This window comes from Morone saxatilis, unplaced genomic scaffold, assembly GCF_004916995.1.
Source record: "Morone saxatilis isolate NCDOM2014 unplaced genomic scaffold, NCSU_SB_2.0 Contig23, whole genome shotgun sequence".
Classification (NCBI taxonomy): domain Eukaryota; kingdom Metazoa; phylum Chordata; class Actinopteri; family Moronidae; genus Morone; species Morone saxatilis.
Genome location: NW_023339796.1, coordinates 11,074,417 through 11,093,959, shown reverse-complemented (window position 1 = coordinate 11,093,959; position 19,543 = coordinate 11,074,417). Strand labels below are relative to the sequence as shown.

Genomic DNA, 19,543 nt, shown 5'->3' with positions numbered 1-19,543 from the left:
CTATTTTGTTGTTTTATCAAATGAATAGGCATGCTTTAACCATCCCACACATGCACACACACACAGACACACACTCTCTCTAGCGCCTGCACAGACACACACAGACTCACACTCAGAGCCACCCTGTCGGGGCGTCCCGTCCTAGCTGTGGTTGTTGCTCTCCACTCAACCACAGAATTCACAACAACCTCCCAGAATAGAGCAACGTGGTGGTAGCATTAAAACACAGATCCACCCTTTCCCAGTATTCATTGAGTGTTTTTATAAGCGAAGTTCAGTTTGATGAAAATTAGCTGCCTTATTTATTTTCATTTAAAATACCCCAGCACGGCCATATAGAGTTTTATGCACACCTCTGGGAATGCAATAAAAAAGAAAAACACTCAAATTTAAGAATTCATCAAAGCAAAGCAAAGACATCAACAAAGGAGTAATTTTTTCTCATGCCTTTATTCCAAAGCATTCATGTGGGATATTTACAGCTTTGTCTTCTCATGTAAACACTACATCTGAGAGGGAAGACTGAGAGCTTTGTTGGAATTCTACATCTACTTACCACCAGTCCTTTGGCAGGCTCAGTTTGCCTCTGCGAGGCTGTCACTCAGAAGTTGGTCAAGAGGAGGAAGTCTAAAAAACGTTTGCCACTGTAGTGCTAAGGTTGTGAAAAGAAAACCTCATTTACTTCAATGGCTTTTCTTCAATCACCAGTGAAAGTGTGTGTTTATCCCCACGTGTGAATTCAGCTCTGAATTTTAAAAGATTGTTTTTCTAGAAGGTTGCTTACTTAAAGTGTACTGTCAAAAAACCCAAATTACAAAAAAAGTGGTATATAGCCATGCAGATTTCAGTTTTGTGATATGTGTCTTAGATTTCCACTGCCCGTCCAATGCATTGTAGGTGAATGGAATTTCATTTGTGTGCACTGAAAAATTACATTTAAAAAATTCTAAAACATTTAAACATCTCTTTCCAGAAAATGCATTCCTAATACTCTGGATAGTTTTTAAGGACTCGTTCAATGAAAACTGTTCATAGCAACAAACATCTAATATCTCAAATATAGAACCGAATACAAAACTACAAAAATTGCAGTCCATATCAAAAGAATGTGGAAGAGGCCTTGATATACCTGAGGAAGACATCCTGGGGTATTATATAAAACAACCAGACCAAAGACCACCAATTCATGGTCCTGATGAGTTCTGTTGTGTAGTTGATGGCTTATGATCGTATTTCCAGGGACTGTCCTTTTATTTATTTGTTCTTCATTCAGCAAGAGGTTTATGAAAGAAACAGAAATAGAATTTGACTGTTATTTTGTCACATTATACCTTCATCATAAGATAAACCTCTGGCTCAGGATGAATATAAGCTGTCATTGAAATGACTAGACTATATATATATGTGGTAATAAAATGTAACCCTGTTCCTGTACAAGTATTCAGTTGTAAAACCGCACACTTAAGTTGAAAATATCAATGAAAAAGTTGCAAAAAGAGAGAAGACTGTTATGAAGAAGCAGTCTATGAATTACCCAGAATAACTAAGATAAGATAAGATATTGTTTCTGGAAAGAAATGTTTTTTAAATGTAGTTTTTCATTGTTTAGGGCACAGTTTAAAAAAAATGTATTCACCTTCATGGCGTTGAAATGGAGGCAGAATTCTCAAAATCTGGGCAAATAAAACTGTCTGCATGGCAAGATACTAGGGGTATGTGTAGAAAATGTTTTACACAATTTAACTCTTACATAATGTGAGTTGTCCCTCAATAGTTTGTTCCTCTCTACACTTTCTATAGTATGAGCCATATGTCCCAAACAAATTGAACACAGGATTTTTGAAGAGGGGCTGACGTCTGTACACATCGGAGGCATGTGTAGAAGCTTGGGCGGAAGAAAATGAGGTTAAGGATCATTATTATGCTTTCGACTCATAGATTAGGCATTCAGGAGGTGCGGTATAGTAGTAGCTAAGGAGGAATGGAAAGGTTGGGTAATTGCATAGCCAAACACAACCGGACCTCCTTCTGTGATACAACAGCAGCTTGAGGAACAGTTCTGGTTTTGCCGCTCCCTGCTCTGTAATTGGTGGATTATTCATGGACGGACCCTACCACAACAACCGACATGATGAATGCTATATATATAAAAGGTTTGACTGATTTTCTTGAGCTAAGAGCCTACTTGGTTAACCAGCTTTGTTAATGTCAGTGCAATTCCAATAAGATAAAACAGTTTTTAAAACAATTGTTGGAACCCCATAATCGACTTTAGGGCACTTCTGTTTCTTTGCCGATATTGTACATGAGGACGGCAGTCGTGCAATTTCATGACACATGAGAGTGAGAGAAAAACAACTCCTGCTTTTCATGAAAATGGCCCAGAGCTCCCAGTAAAAGGCAAGGATTGCTTTAATTAAAAAGTGTCTTTTTACAGAGTGAAAAAGTCTGGAGCTGCAGGAATGTTGTTTTCATTCTCTGATCCTCTCTGGGCCGCCCCTCTTTCTTTCCTTCTTTCCCTCTTTTTTTTCCCCCTTCTCTCCCCAGTGGGGTAGTCCCTTAATGCCAGGCAAGAGGTCGGGTTACTGCTTCACTCTGGCCCGCCTCCACCCCTAAGCCCCGCCCCACTTGTTTACATTCCTCTGCCCTTATTTGGAGATCTCAAGGTCCCCCCCCCCCCCTTGTTGTGGAGTGGCAAACACTCTCCACCTTCTCAGCAGAGAAAGAAAGCAGGGCCAACTTACCCGAACCTCTTGATTTTGACCCTGACCATTATCTTCTGGCTGAAAAGCTATGTCCTCTCCCGTCTGTCTGCCTTGGCCATTCTCCTTTTCCAAAATGTTCTTTTACCGGAACACTGGGATTGTCTTGTGAGCTTTACCTGGCAGTGGCCGCGAAGGTAAGAGATTTTTTTCTTTTCCTTGAGACAGATGTGTAGCCATGAGGGGGAGGGATAAGGGAAAGAGAGGCATGAGACGGAAGACAGGGGTCGACTGAGGAAGTGTCCAGTATTGAGGGTAGAGGGGAAACAGCCATTTAAAAAAAAAAAAAAAAAAAAAAAAAAACTTGCTTGCACCTTGCCAGAACGCGAATGCCCTACCAAGAAACTTTTCACAGCGCGAACTGCCTGCATGGAGCTTGAGCGGCTGCACGAAGGGCGATGCTGGGTCTCAACTTAGTGTGTTTGTGTTAGCTGGGGGGGGGGGGGCAAAAGCCATACATACAGGACCTTTTGGAAGGAGAGAGGAGGAGGAGGAGGGGGAGCTTTTATCATGCGTGTCTGGTATTCAGATCCTCTAGTCATGCTTTGACTGAAAGGCAAGTATTTAAGGCAGTAGACTGAGGGAGAAGCGTAGGAGTCATGTTCCCGCTCTCTTTTGTTGAATAAGAGGGAGAGTTACAGTGAAACAGCAAGTTCTACCTACTTGGCAACGCTGCTCACATGCACCTCTTCTCCAGACCTCATTTTGTGTGAGTCTAGAAAGGCTTAACTTGATTTTTTTTGTTTCGTTTTCTGTTGTGATGGATTTGACTCTCAAAATGACTTCTGAGGATTAAGGAGGTTGTTTGGACATATGCTGGAGGTCAAGGGGCAGGCGAGAGGGAGTAGGGTGGCTTAATCACAGCAGTGTGAGGAATGCAGGGGTCAGACTCTAAAGATCCATAGCCGTCAGACTCTCGTAGCGGCGTGCAGAAGACTTAACATCTCTTATATAACCGTAGCATGTGGAACACCTTTTGTCTGCTGCGCACACTGCACACACTAGCACCTTGGTAGTTCACCTGTCGGCCTCTTGTTTGTTGGAATATCTTTATTTGGAATAAACTCAGATTAGAACATCAAAAGGAGGGGATTTGAATATTTTTCATGATTCTTCTTCTAAAGATTTAATTCTAATTAGGTGATTTTTTCACTTCTGTAACACGATTCACATGTTTTTCCCTGTCAATGTACCGATGTCCTAGTTCTGTATGGCCTGATGTTTGCCCTGTATTGTCTGGAGTATTGTCTTTGTCAGGTGAGGTGTGATTGTAAGTGTTGAGCTTTGTCAATAACAGATTCTAAATGATGGAGTTTGTGTGGGATGACATGACTGTGCATGTTAACAGTGTCTTGTTGTGTCTCTGGTTTTGTGTTCGTCTGCGTGAGTGCGGCCGTTTGTGCGTCTCTGTTTGTGTACGTGTGCCCATACCAGCTGACTGTATGAAGCGCTGCATCTCTTCTATTTTGCAGCGCCACCCTCTCAAGGCCTAACCCAGGACAAAGCAGCTAACAAGAGGATCCCCAACGGAGGAGAGGCCACGCTGGGCCGAGGGACCCGCACGACCTCCGCCACATCCAGCCCTGACCACAGCGACCACGCCCTCTCTGTCAGCAGCGACTCGGGCCTGTCTAGCACTTCTCTGTGGGCAGACAGACCCACACCTGTCGTCACCACCACAACCACCACCAACATCAAGTCTAACCAGGGTCCCAGCAAGCAGGAAAAGGTCCAGCTTAAGCGCCTTTTAAGTGGCTTTGGACTTGAGGACCCGTCAGCGGAGGAGATGGATGATCAAGGCCCTAGAGTGGGCATTCAGCAGATAGTCCCAGCACAAGTGCACATCAGTAGAGACCCCAGACCCCGAGAAAGGGAAACGGACATCCTGGATGATGAGGTCATCACAGGTCATGATCTGCACAGTGTGGACAGTTTAGGGACCTTGTCGTCCTCCTGCCACAAGAGCAGCCAGAACTCCCTGCTGTCAGACGGTTGTGGGAGTCCCGGAGGGGAGGAGCAGCATAGCCAAAGCCAGCACCACCTCCATCACCCTGCACCCCTTCCCATCGAGGAGTACGAGAGAGCCTACGCTGAGACGAGAAGGGGCTGTCTGAGCTCTAGGAGCAACTCTGTGGCCTCTTCTAATCCCAGCAGTGCTTCCATGCCCAAGCAGCATGTCTACAGACAGGGAAGCTATTCCACACAGTCCTGGGTTCGCCATCAGCAGATGGTCGCTGCACAACAGTTTATCTACATGCCCGAGGATGGAAACGACTCGGAAAGATACCCAGGGAACAAGCAAGGGAGCAGTTCACCCAAAGCAGGCCTGCCTGCTGAACCACAGGGCCCTACCAGAGACATGGTGACAGATGCTCTGAGAAACAGAGCGCCACACAAGGATCAGGCAATGCTGAACAATAACAACAACAACCAACGTGATGAGGAGTTCAAATCTCTAACGATGGACATCGACAACTCCATCGACCAGCTCAACCAGTTGATCATGGACCTGGATCCCACATTTGTGCCGGTGTCAAGCCACAGCAGCTCAGTCAAGAGGAACGGCGGTCTGCATGCGAACGGCTCAGTCTCCAAATGCTCTAACGGCATCAATCTCAGATTCAACGATAATAACGCAGTGACCCTGAAAAACACACAGCAGACAGGTAAGACAGTCAGACAGTATAGGTGTGGTGGTGGTGGTGGTGGTGGTGATGCGTTGTGGTCTGGAAGTGTGGTTGTGAAAAGAAATGTGTGACAGTCATTATGAAACCAGAAGAGCTGTTTTTCTAGAAAAGTCTAATGTCAAAGACACAAGTAATGAAACAACTTATATTAATAATCTAGTATTTTTTAAAGCAAAGTAAGTTCCTCTCACGCTCCATCAGCTTTTCTTCTCCTCCATTACAGAGTTAACTCAACAAAGCACACCTTCTCCCCCTCTCCCACCTGGCGTGTTTTAGTGGCAGAAATAGCAGGGTTGTTGCCAGCTTTTTCAGATGTTTTCAGTATGTTTCTGAGGAAAGAGCGCCGTCTAGACTTGTCTGTATAGCTATCTGACTAGAGGATCAGTATGGTACATGAAGAGAGGGAGAGCAGCTGTCATCGGCCTTTCTGAACATTGCTTTCAGTGTTTGATTATAGAGATTGCGCAGTGAGGAATACAGATATTTACAAAATCCCACAGACCGACGGCTTATTGTTGTGCGTAGAAGAGGGTTTAAGCATGACTGTACTTAAAAAAACACACAATTTATTTTGTTTAATGTTCGTCATCTCTAATAGATGTTCTCCTTATTGTATTCTCATGTTCGTCACACTCCCACCTGCCTGTCCAGACCTTTTTCAGTTCTTATCAATGATATGTTGCAGTAATCATCAAACATCTCCTTGTGATTGCTGTTGTTAGGTTTGTTGTGCATACAGAAGTTTTGCAACATAATGACTCTTGTATCTACCCTAGATATCCACTAAAGTTATTTCCACTTTGTTCTTGTTGAAACTGATCCCAGGGCCGCATTCAAGGATGCAGTCTATGATCTTCAAACACTGCACAAGAGTTCACAGAATGTGTTTCTGTTGCTGTTGCGTGCTGTAGAATCTTTATAGAAACTGCAAGATTACAAAATTCCTCTGTCTATCTTTGAGTTTGTTTCCCCCGCAGTGATTGTTAACAGAACTGGAAGAATGTAGCAACTTCTTGTAATTGTTTTCACAAGCAAAACATTGATGACTATCTCTTTCCAATGCTACAAAGATTTGGCTTAGATTATATTAAATTCGCCTTACCCTTACAGGTTATCAGCTTTCGTACTGTCGACTCAAGATTATTCATACCAGGCGCAATGGTATGGGATTTCTTTAGCTGAAAACCAGTGAGGCAGAGAAAATGCAGAAAGCTGCCTGGGTGTTAGCAGTGCGTGAATCACACTCCAGTACGTGTGGTTGCAGGGGGCACAAGATGGGGAGGCCTGAAGAATTTCCAAGGATGGAACAAGTGAGCCCAGAGGCAATGTTTTTTCCATTTGATTCCAAAAGCATACCTGTCTGTGCATATCAACTACACAGGAGCGTCACTCCAAGAAACAAATGCTGAAGGCTATAACTTTTGCTAATTTACATGTAACCTGTAGGAAGTAATAGATTGTTTGCTTTTTAATGTTGGCTTTTATATGTTTGCACTGGTAACAGGAGACATAGCTCTGAGTCAGTCTGTCCAGCTGCGTTCTAACATGAATTTGGAGCAAAAAGTTAGTTGTCACAAAGTAAGGCTGGTTAAATTCTGTTGACTTTTTACGAATAATTCATTTTGACTATTTAAAGCAGTTCAAGCTCTTTTTGCTACCAGTATCCATCTAACTAGAACAGTCATGCTTTTCCTGCTCGTGCCCATCAAATCATGACACCAAGTCTCCATGTTGTTATTATTTTTACTAACTTACTACTAAAACTAGATTATGGCACAAGATCCAAAAATACAATATGTTTGTAAAATGCACTTGCACCCGGCATCTTATGTTAAGATCAGTATTCACAAGTCCTTTTTAAAGCCAATACTGCCTTAAAGCAGCCCTGCTCATTGATTTGCAATGGTCTGATACAACTGGAGAGCTTGTGGTATGGTGTTGCCAAATCTCTATTTCCACACAATACTGTATTTATCCTCATCTTGCCCAACCCTACTCTTGAGGGTGTATTAGATTACAGAAGTGATGGCACTGAAAGTGAGTCATTGGAGAGAAGAGAGTTTGTCTCTGTTGCGTGACAGGAACCAAATCATATAGATCCATGCCCGCTTGTCTCATGACTACTTCTCATACCTCTTCTAAACTAAAGAAAACACATTCTCTGGATCAATAATGCACACATGCATAAAATCCTGTAGATAGAAATTCAAGATGGATGTATAGAATGAAAAAAGTGATGCATGCATAGAGAAACACTGTGTCATCCATAGTCGCCCCAGACAAAGTGAGTAATGATCCCTGGCATTAGCACTTCTGCACCATTAGCATTCTTCAGGGTTGGGAGGTTGGAGCTCACTGGGAGGGCTCAAATTAACACTCTGGTGCTGAGTGGTAGCACTCTTCAGAGTAGTCACAACATTGAAACCCCCAACACACACACACACTCCAAACCTCGTAGCCCACCAGCCAGACCCCTGGCATTCCTCAGCTGTCCTCTCAAAACATGACTGTAGGCGGCACCATGGGCTTAGCAGTGTGGTGCTTACATTTTATGGACTGATTAACTTAAAAAGTCATCAATCCCAAACTTTATTTTTGATTTTTTTTTTTTTTTACAGATAATAGTCAAGAAAGTGGCCACACCAGCTTATCTACATCGTCATGTGAATTTAAATGAGTGTGATCGTCAGAGCGCACCGTTCAATTTAGCACAGTGCAATAAATCAGAATTAGGATTTAATGAATTGAGCTGATTATTATAATGATATGATCTTGTCAAGTTCCCTTAAAACTTTTGATGTCCATTGCATTGCTTTGACCATCAGTTTGATGACTTTAAACGAATGTCAAGTCATCATGATACATTCATACCAGTAACGGTTAATATTATTGTGATAATTTTTTCACCGATATTGCCCAACCCTAGTCTATTATGCCTTAGTTTTTTGGGTAACTAGACTTGTCAGTAGTACCTTGTCTAAAATAAGAGACTATTAGAAAAAACATTTTGCTGAATACTGTCCTAAAAGGCACCAAAGGTCATTCACTGTTCAGTGTTTTTTATGTACTTTACTTCCTTGAAGTCAGTGATTCTTGTAAATTAATGATCTGCTTGCAACCTGTGTGTATCCAGGTGTCCAGTCCAGTGAGGGGCGGGTGAGTGTCACGCGCAGCCTGAGTCACCAAGGAAGTGATGTCACGGATCATCCAGGCTTCTGTAACTCAGGGTGGGGCGCGACAGAGGAGTACAGGGGCCAGCGGACGTACTCCCCCTGTGTGCCACAGTCACAGGTAAATACAGCATGTGTGCATATAATGCTTGTATGTGTATGGCTTTTTCCCCATCTCATGTATCTACTCTGTGCGTGGTTACATGTATCTGTGCATTGTTTGTTACAGCATCCCATGTTGTACAGGAGTGACAGTGCTGACTACAGGGCTCAGGGCCCAGACATGGACAGTGGGGTCGAGGCAGGGAGTGACATGACTCCACCCACTCCCGCCTTCCCCATTTCTCCGCCGACACCTTATGGTAAGTGCTTTATGTTTCCTGTGTCATTGTTAATAAGTTTCTTTTATCTGAGCATTTGCATGTATTTGTGACCAGATGTTTTTTTGTTGAGTTTAATTAAATGTCCCTGTCCTCATTTACCTTAGTGAAAAATATGTCGGAACTGACTCACCTCAGGCAAACACCATCTCCTATGCAGTCTTATGGAGGCTACAACACAGACCATGGTAGGTTCAAATCTCTTCAGAATGCAAACTTGAGAATTTTTTGAGAAACGCAGCATCACGTGAATCTGGTGAAAGAAAATGGTACTTCTCTGTGAACTTAACAGCAGGGTTTAATAATAGACACTGTACTGACGGTATATATTTAAAGTGCAGAAATGTCATTCTATTGTGAACTAAATATATGGATCATTTGACCTTTTTCTCAGCTGATTTGAGGCTTGCTGTTGTACGTAGTTAAACAACTGACCAAGTTGCTGTGAATAACAAAAAAATCCCCCCAAAACAAAGACGGTTTTGTTGTCCCTTGTTCTTCTTTTAACTTGTGCTTTTTCCTCTCAACCAATTAAATAGATTGAGTGACAAAAAGACAAGTAGTGAGTGGGATGTAATTGTAATTGAGTCTTCTTTCATGTCTTCCCCCCTGACTGCATGTTTGGGTCCACTACCTCATTAGAACAGAGCTATGTCAGGTCCCCTTGCTTTACCTAGTAATGGTGACATTGTTGTTTGTGGGATTTTAGTGGTTTTAAGACAGGGGCCAAAAACAAAAGATGTCTCATGAATGCAAAAGCAGGGAGATTCCTAACCAGGTTTGGTTTTCGGAGAATGTGTGTGTGGTCACGGCCTGAAGAGAACACTTTTTTAGACACAACAGTGTTGTTCTTTAGATTAAACTGAGCCTCTTTTGTTTCTTTTTGTATGGATGTTTTATTTTCTGCGGTTTATCTGAGGAAGAACACACCCTGGGTACAAGATTCTCAGAGATGGAAAGAGTTGTGCATTTATAGCACTTTGTGGCACCAGCATCTGTGAACTTTGATGTAAATTCCCCAAATCCTTTCATGCTTTTGTTGTTTACTCAATTTTCATCATAGAACTCGTGCAGAAAAATGATAAAATTAGTTACAATCTCTCTACCCATGTATATGTTGCATTTAACACACTTTAAATCTTATAGTATATACTTATCTCTAAGTATTTGGCATGATTTTGGATGAGTTTCGTCAAAGAAGCACAAGATTATACATGTCAGGAACTATCAATTTCATTCTACTTTGACCTCGTATGGACTTCAGTAGGAATCTACAGTATGATGAAAGGTTGTAGGGCCTGGGAGCAGATCTGTGCCCCTGCTGTGCCTCTTACTACCTCAGACACCCAGCCCTGCCACATCTCCATGGTTACTGTGGGTCAGGAAGCGTTAGACAAAAAAACTTTTCTTCCCCCATGAAAGTGTGTACACAGAGGGGAAACAGGGGCGAGAGGAAACCAGCAACTCTCTCAGCTTTGCACCTCTTATTCTTTTAAAAGTAACCCAGAGAAAACCTGGCTGTAAAGAGTTGGAACATGAGCTTTCAGATTCCGGCTGTCAGTGGCTATGACTGATTCAAATAAAGCTTTTAGATAATTATGTCAGAGGGCTTTTAATTTGTAGCTGCAATAGAGTCTGATTTGTTGACTCTGTGGGTTGTGGCAGGGGTAATTGGTGATTGGTTTTATATAGATTGATGGCTTGGTTCATGACCATGTGCACAGTTTTCATTTAATTTAAACTCCAATATTGATTGTTTGTTACTGGAAGGAACCCAGAAGGTCCCAAGGGTTTTTTTTCTCCATACTCCCACTTGCACGCAAGTTTATTTTTGCTTATTTTAACTTTTTCAGTTTGTTTTGTCCATATTTTCTCTCAGTATTTCTTCTAAAGCTATGTTTGAGATCGAATGTATTTGTATTTATTTTCATCTGATTCAACATTTACAACAAAAACAGCTGTAAATGTCATCAGTAAATATGGTTGAAATATTTGTTTTCTTGCTCTCACACAGAACCCCGCGGATATTCAGAGATGATCAGTCATATTGGAGTTGACAGTTTACCAGACTCCTCCATCAACTGCCACAGGACGCTAAGTGCCACACACTCTGCCTCTGTTGTTGGGACCCTTCAGCGGACAGACAGGTACATTTCTGTCCTATCCAACATCTTAAAGCAGTACTGACCTTTTACTAGAGGGCCATATTTCCTAAACAACCTTCAGACTGGGGTGTTGATTTCCAGTTGGATCGAGAGTACAACCAGCATATTAATTAGTCTTTTCTTCAGTGCCAACATTAGTGATATAAACAATTTAGTCAGTTTCCATCCACCTTGTCTTGTTTTGTTTTTCTATGCTGAAAATAATGACATCTATGAAGCATGTGACGTAGGTCACTCGTCACTAAAGAGATAAATAATGGCATAAAACATGAGACTTCTGTGGAGCGAAGAGAAGACTGTAACATTCCTCAAATTTAATACATGAAACCACACACTGTTTTCCATTGTTTGAGATTTTACTTTTAATTATGCCAACTTGTTCTGCAATGGTTTAACACACAATAATTTATTTTGCCAATTTGAATGGAAACTTGACTAATGTTTATGTACAGTATGTTTATCATCTTTGTTTTTCCTCTTAACTTAAGTTCATCCATGAACCAGTCCTGGCCAGAGCATCCCGTCCTGAGCCGCCACCCTTCTCTGAGCAGCTACGCCACTGCTAGACAACCACCACAGCATTCCATGTCACTGGACTATGGCCACCACTCTCCTCCGCTGCACCACCCCCACATCCACCCTGCCCCCAACGCCCACAGCTCTCCCCGAAGCAGCCAGCAAAGCCGTTTGGCTCGCTATGCTCTCAGCCGCAGTCCCGCTCAAAGCTTTGACGAGCAGGATGATTCGGGCCTTGGCTATGGCACAGACTGTCCGAACTCCACCTCTTCTCTGCTGGGAAATGGAGGCATCGACAGGGAACATTTGACCACTGTGGATGGGCAGAATCAGTCACAGCTGTCCCAGGTACAGCCCCCACTTCTGCCTGAGAAGAAGAGGGCGTCGGATGGGGAGCATTCGCTGGGAACAGCGTCTCCAGCCCTCAGTGGGTTCTCGAGTCCCCACAGTGGGAGCTCCCTGAGTATTCCCTTCCCCAATGTTTTGCCTGACCTCTCTGCTCAGATGCCAGGCACAACCTCACCTCTGCCAGGTAAACTACAGATCCCTAGTGAAGCTAACACCCTTATTGATGGCACATGGTTTGATGACCACACATAAATGAAAACTATACTGATTATTATTAACAATTGTGTGTCTTCCAGATGTACTGGCCAGCAAGCAGCTTACTGTAAAGTTTGTGCAGGACACATCAAAATTCTGGTACAAGCCGGATATCTCAAGGGATCAAGGTAGGCTTCCAGGGTTCACTTTTGTTCCAATGTGATTTGTCTCAAAGAAACTTTTTCACAGAACTATAGAGCCATCTCACAATTATGTTTCTCTTCACTCAGCTATTTCAGTCTTAAAGGACAAGGAGCCTGGTAGCTTCATCGTACGGGACAGCCATTCCTTCAGGGGGGCATATGGACTGGCAATGAAAGTGGCTACTCCCCCACCCTCAGTTCTCCAACAGACCAAGAAAGGTATGGTTGATGTGATTGACATTTTTTTATTTTTATTTAAATGGCTGATTTACAATTATTTGCTAAGATCCACTTTATTATTTATTAGTGTCAAGGAAACCTTATTGTTTACATATCTTAGATAAAATTCTTGACTTTTTTTCTTTGCTAAAGTTCTGGGAAGTACACATATTTTCTGGCTTTCAGTGAGAGTGTATTTCCCAAATGGTTAAATAATTGTTTCATTTATCATAGTGAAGATTTCAGAGATTGGTCTAGTATTTACAAACATCCTGGGAATCATACATCACACAATGGCACACAAAGCCATCTACAGTTACAGTCCACTGTACTCACCTTAATGCTGGAACATGAGAGTCCCTCCCTCTGTTTGTGTGTGAGAGCTACTCACTCTGTGTTTCTCTCCTGGGCATCATCATGATGAAGCCAAACAGACCCCTTTTGCCTGATACTCTTAGATGTACAGCTAATGTTTCACCCCTTAACAAAGGATGTGCTGGGTCCATAAGCCTACTCTGATCCCAGGGCCTTCTCCTGGGAAGCTCTCTGCCCCACATAACACTGTCGGATAGAGATGTAACATCCAGCGACTGGGGTCATAACAGGCTGCTTGATTATTTACTTCTTAGCGTGTTTGTTTAGCGTATTCAGGAATTACGGGGAGGGTTTTTTTTGGAAAGAAAACACAGTCTCTAGAGGAATCTGGCCAAGCATTCTCTGGCCGTGTTTCAACATGAAAACAAAGGCTTATTGAGTGATGACAGAGATTCACACATCAGTATTTCTTAATCAAAAAGAGTCAGAAGGACATTAAATCCCATGCAATGTGTATCAGAAACAGGCTGGACTATTTATAACATCTATTTTTGTGTCAAAAGCAGCACAAGGGCTCAAAGGATGCCCTCACGCCCTTCCTGCACCAGCCCACCACACTTTCATTTTATCCCCCACTCACACCTGTCCTTTTGTTTTCCTTCACCCCTTCACAGTCCAACAGCACCTGTGGTGACATCATGACACGGTCCTTCTCCGCATTTTCAGCTTAGGGCATTGTGGCTCCTTATAAGTGTGAAACCCAACCCACCTTAAGGAGCGGGCCTTTCTCCAAGCTTTTGTGTCAAGACATTCCTCACATAGACTCCTCCTGCCCCCTTAGAGGCGCTTCTGTTGAATCATAATCCCATTAATCTCTGGAGAGATTGAATTTAGCGATTTAATATGTTTTATGTAACTCCTCAAGGCTGGAAAGTAAGGTGTTCCACAGAGATAAATGTTTGGGAGCTATTATTTAGGTCAGAGTAAATCCAAGGTGTCAAATGGAGGACAGTTTTGCCAAAACAGACCACAGACCACAGACTCATATCTCTCTCTGTATCTTCTATGTTATTCTAACAGGAGGTGATCTATCCAATGAGTTAGTTCGCCACTTCCTGATTGAGTGTACCCAGAAAGGAGTGCGGCTGAAGGGTTGCCCCAATGAGCCTTATTTTGGTGAGTATCTACTCTGTTTAAACCTCTCCCCTCACAGCTGGTTGACAAGAGTGACGCTTGCTGGTCGTTTGGCTACACTGCACCAAAGTGACAGACTTCACACATCATACTGCTCTCTATTGGTGTGTGGGACATTGTACCAATGGTTGGTGATGGGAAATTTTGTCTGCAGACAGATGACAGGTTAATGCACCTGCTGTATTATGGGGCGTGTGTGTCTGTCATTTTTTATAGGAATTATGGTAGTTTCCTCTCCCCTGACATTAGTCTCCATTCTTTTATGCTTTTAAGAGCACACTACAACAAATTCTCTGTAACTATTGATTATTATTGAAGTTGTTGTTGCTCATTCCACTGATCTTCATTTCATTTTATTTGTGTGTCCTTTTTTGTAATATCTTTGTACAGTTTATAAGTATGTATGTGACAGTTGCAGATCATCATTCAGTGTGAACAGTCAGAAAGTGTGTGCTCTCTTGCAGTAAAGTAAAGATCTGGCAATAAAACACAACATCTCTCAGCGATATTGATCTGACGTCCACATTGCTTTACAGGAAGCTTAACTGCGCTGGTCTGCCAACATTCGATCACTCCCTTGGCCCTGCCCTGCAAACTTATCATACCTGACAGAGGTAAGTGTTCAACACACAGTCACAGACCTAATGCTAGAGAGGAAGATTATGGTCAGAATTGAAAACAGACATTATTTAGGTTTTGCGGCTACCCATATGTGCCAGTTTGTCTGGCCATGTATTTGTTGATGTAGCCGTTGTGGGATTTTCTTAAATAATCTCACTGACGTTTTTTGCTTTTCTTGTTTTTTCGTAGATCCTCTTGAAGATGTTGTGGAGACTACCTCACAATCTGTCACCAACTCTGCTGCTGAGCTGCTAAAACAGGGAGCAGGTAATCAGGCATCTAAGATCACTTGCCTTGAATAGATATTATGACAAAGCAGTGATGGCACTGCGCATAAACACTGGCAAAATCCTTGTGTGTAATTCTGTAACACTTTTGAAAATGACTGCATCCACACATTTCCCTTGTCCTGTTATTATGGACTGTAAATACATTTGCTCTGCAGTTATTTGCGCTGAGATGAGTGATCCGTGTGTAATCTGAATCTGTGTGCTCCTGCAGCCTGTAATGTGTGGTACCTATGCTCAGTGGAGATGGAGTCACTAACGGGTGTCCAGGCGGTGCAGAAAGCCACCAGTATGACTCTGAGCGTCAACCCTCCACCGACCTCCACTGTAGTCCACTTCAAGGTGTCCTCCCAGGGAATCACCCTCACTGACAACCAGAGGAAGTGAGTACCACACAGGCATATCATATTCACACCAGACACAGAGAGACCTTTTTTTCACTATAACCACCCCCCTTGTCTCCTTTTTAGGCTTTTCTTCAGGAGGCACTACAATGTCAATACGGTCATATTTTGTGCATTGGACCCTCAAGATAGAAAGTGAGTATTGTTGATTTAAACACATGCCCTTTAAGGGTTTCCAGACCTTTTATTATTCCAACCAGATGTGGTAAAATCCCAACATGGGCAGGAAATGACAACAAAATTAAATAATAAAACCAACATTGTTGTCAGATGGAAATTACAATTCAGTATATTCAACAAGCCAGTAACACTATTATCCTCTTTTCGCTGCTCACAGGTGGAAAAAAGATGGCTGCCCTTCAGCAAAGTAAGAAAATTATTATTATTGTTATTATTATGATATTGCTGCAGCCAGAGCAGCATTAAAGCAGTTATTTTTAAAGTGACGTTGTCAGGTTGAGAGGGAAGACAAAGCTGTGATTAAGTACTTTTCTCCAACTCTGCAGGATCTTTGGCTTTGTGGCGAGGAAAACTGGCACTTCCATGGACAATGTATGTCACCTGTTTGCAGAGCATGACCCAGAGCAGCCAGCAAGTGCCATTGTCAACTTTGTTTCCAAGGTGATGATTGGCTCACAGAAGAGTAAGTAGGCCTGCCCTCTGGCTGAGCTGAGCACCTGGACAGACTTTTACTGAGAGTGAGAAATAAAGACTGAAAGACTTATTAACAAAGGACAAAGTGTAAGGACTGAAGATGGTGATGACCTGGACATTGACCCTGGATATTAACTGGATGTTGGATATACATTATGGATATACATAATCACCACTTATCAGCACCCACACATTAATAACATCTTAATATAAAAATATAAATCCCCTTCTATTCTATTGTTTTTCTTTACTGTAAAATGAACTGTATAATAGCCAAGTAAGAAAACAGCTAAATCATAAAAAAAATGTGTAATCCTTTTTAACTCGTTTACAACTGTAATTCCTTCATTCTCAACATATTTTAAGTACATAAAACACACACAACACAAAGGCTGCTTTTCTTATTTGTGACAGTTTTATGGAGAAAACCCTACCTTGTTGCATGTGATATTTTTTGTTGTTATATTTAACCAAAACAAACTTCATTCTAGCTATTAACAGTCTGTAAAGTTGTAGCCAATGTAGAAGCACCTCTGTGCTGTGTTTGTCCAGCATGCAGTATTTGTTTGTGGAGTTAAAAATGTGTAAAAGTAGTGCAGCAAATATGTACAATTTGGATTTTGGGACGGGCTACATCGCATACAGGATTATCTTATTTTATCTATGCAATGTAAAATTTTTATTTTTTTAAACCATGGCCTTCTGTACATGTGCAGCATGTATGGGGCTTCTCTGAACCTGTTAAATAACTTTCTTCTCGAGATGTATGTGAATATGACCACTTTCAAAGCTGTCAGCAACATTTTAATGAAAGAGTGTGAGAGTGTGTGTGTTGAAATAAGAGAAACCATAGAAAATATTTTAATTAATCCCTAATATATAGATTGATTTGACATGGCTAAAAAGTGGCATATCACTCAGCTACCAAATTCTTACTTTAGTTTGCCCTTCTTTGGGCGGCTCATGGCCACAAACAGCACTGCCGTGTTTCAGTATCAAAAATATATCAGAAGATTCAATTTGTATTTAAATATTTTGTATTTAATTAGGATTTTAAAAAAGACATGCTGCTATGGAGAGAACAAATGGTGTAATTGCGTTAGTCTTACAGTCTAAGTTCTAAGAAGAATGAAAAATGCGACATAAATTTAAGATCTGACATTCTCCATTCATCTGTCAGTTATCTACAGTATAGATTCTCTGGAACAAAGATTACCCCCAGTTGAGTGTTTGTTGATATTGTATATGAGAGATCATAAAACTTGATTCCTTTCAACTTTTTGTGTTGGGCAGTCATTTTATCCAGAGAGGGACCTTCCACCACAATACAGCTCTGTTGATGAATTACATTATGTACACATTTGTTTGACTTATTATCCGTACCTCATACTTATCTCATACTGTGCCTCTGTGTATAACATGCTACATGTGAACAGTTTATGTGTATATTGACATTAAATTGTTGGATGTGTTATCTGTAAATAAACAAAATGAAACACTTACTTAATCTTGGTGATCCGTTAACCGGTAAAAGTTCATCATAGCCAGGACCAGTTGCTAGGCAACCGGCGGAGAGTCTGGGAATGGTCCTGACGAACGACAGTTATTTACACCTTTGTGATATTAGGATTAAACAAACGAGATAACGTGTTAATTAGTGATGTTAAGAGTTACTGGTAGTTGGTTTCCTTTGGACAAAGCCAGGCTAGCTGTGGCCCCCTGTTTCCGGTCTTTGTGGTAATTTAGCTGGTTGCTGCCGTGAGCTTCATATTGTTAGCTAGCAAAACATTAGGTGGTATCTACCTTGATATCTAACGTTAATGCTAACGTTAAGAAGAAGCAAAAGTAGAAAACTATGTTAGAAGAAAGATTTTGGGGGGAAATGTGCTCATTCGCTTTCTATATTCAGTATATTTTTGGTTGTTTTAGGACTAATGTGTAGGATTTGGTGGCATCTACCGGTGAAGTTGCAGATTGCAACTACTGATTGCAACCGACTGAAACCGCCCGCCTTAACCACGCGTGTAACACAAAATGGTTCTGTAGATTATTTTCCGATAATTATACACTAATGAAAATAAACCTATTAATAAATTATAGTCTATTCCATTTCTGCCAGCAGATCCTCCTAAATGTTACACACTGGACCTTTAAAATCATCTTATTCTAATCTCACTGACAGCATCACAAAGTTGTTAGCTAACATTATAGTCTGTGTCAGTTTGTTCTAGCCCTGTATTAAACCACTCTGAATGACATATTCAAAACTCTATTTCATTCTCATTCCAGATAATGTTGGGAAGACTTTGTTAACCTTTGGGCCCCCTCTATTTTAAATATAGTTATGTGGGTTTGGATAATGTTTGGCTGCACACCATGCATTTGTAATGACTAACTCAGGCTCCTGTTTAAGGAGTTAAGCATGCTGCTGAACCAAAGACACCATGCACAGGTCTTGTCTAGTCTCAGGTATCCACCACAACTCGGGTATTAGTCACAGGCAGGTTTCAAGCTCCTATAGTAGCTAATCTTACAATACAAAGGAGGATTTGAAAAGTAAGAAGATTATGACACTGCTGCCCAGGGGTCAGTAATAAGGAAACTCTGCTTTAGTGTTGTTTGAGAAATTATACTTCACTTCAATTTGCAGCCAGCAGAGGACACTAGTAACACAAAACATTTGAACCTGCACATGAGTGGTTCTGTGACGTGGCTTATTTCCCCAGTCAAAATTGACTTTACTAGTTGTAGCTTAAAGCTAAAATAGTGATAGTGTCAGACCTAAGTAGACCATTACTTCATCTGTTAATAAGGCTGACACACACACACGTACTGTGCATCTTTGCCCTTCTTTCTCAGCACATACGCACAGATCCAACACACACATGTCCACTGTCTCGTTTGTGAAGTGCAGTAAAAGAGGATTTTACCTCCACACAAGCCTGGACTGGTTGCTCTAATGGTGCTGCGAAGGAATAAAATTGCAGAGCTTAGCCAAAGAGAGAGGAAAGGTGTAATGGGGCAGATCCTCCCTCCTCCCCCTCACTACTGTCCCTCTGCAGGTGGTGAAAGTGAAGAATTCCCGGGGAGGGCAGGAAGGAAGTGAAGGCCCAGGTGTGGCGACTGCAGAGAGCCCACAGCCCGTCTTCCTCTGTTATTTAGTGCAGAGTGGTCTTGAAATAAAAGAAGCCGGGGAAAGTCCAGAAAACCAAGCAACATTATTAGACTACAGAGGAACCTGTCAGGAGAGACAATATTTCACACAGGTAATAACAGCGTGTGTGAGCATGAGAGAGCTATGTAAGTTTAACTTGATACTGCAGTGATTCCCCAGCAAACTTGATTGATGTCTTAATATTTGCTATTACCAGGCTGATTAATGATACAGCAGAATGAATGTGTCTGAAACACAGACAAGAATTT

At 41.8% G+C, this 19,543-nt stretch overlaps 1 protein-coding gene across 1 annotated transcript in view; it reads left to right on the top strand.

The window, feature by feature from the left end:
- Positions 1–17,622, top strand: part of LOC118335094 (tensin-3-like) — a 32,279-nt gene extending 14,657 nt beyond the window's left edge. Inside the window, exons 13-27 of the mRNA XM_035671290.1 lie at positions 4,235–5,428; positions 8,583–8,740; positions 8,849–8,981; positions 9,107–9,187; positions 11,014–11,146; positions 11,653–12,212; positions 12,325–12,411; positions 12,514–12,645; positions 14,041–14,136; positions 14,691–14,768; positions 14,965–15,042; positions 15,277–15,445; positions 15,533–15,601; positions 15,804–15,833; positions 15,973–17,622. Coding sequence (XP_035527183.1) covers positions 4,235–5,428; positions 8,583–8,740; positions 8,849–8,981; positions 9,107–9,187; positions 11,014–11,146; positions 11,653–12,212; positions 12,325–12,411; positions 12,514–12,645; positions 14,041–14,136; positions 14,691–14,768; positions 14,965–15,042; positions 15,277–15,445; positions 15,533–15,601; positions 15,804–15,833; positions 15,973–16,117 — 3,143 coding nt within the window. The 3' untranslated portion in view covers positions 16,118–17,622. The remainder of the gene's footprint in view (positions 1–4,234; positions 5,429–8,582; positions 8,741–8,848; positions 8,982–9,106; positions 9,188–11,013; positions 11,147–11,652; positions 12,213–12,324; positions 12,412–12,513; positions 12,646–14,040; positions 14,137–14,690; positions 14,769–14,964; positions 15,043–15,276; positions 15,446–15,532; positions 15,602–15,803; positions 15,834–15,972) is intronic.
- The last annotated feature ends 1,921 nt before the right edge of the window (positions 17,623–19,543 follow it).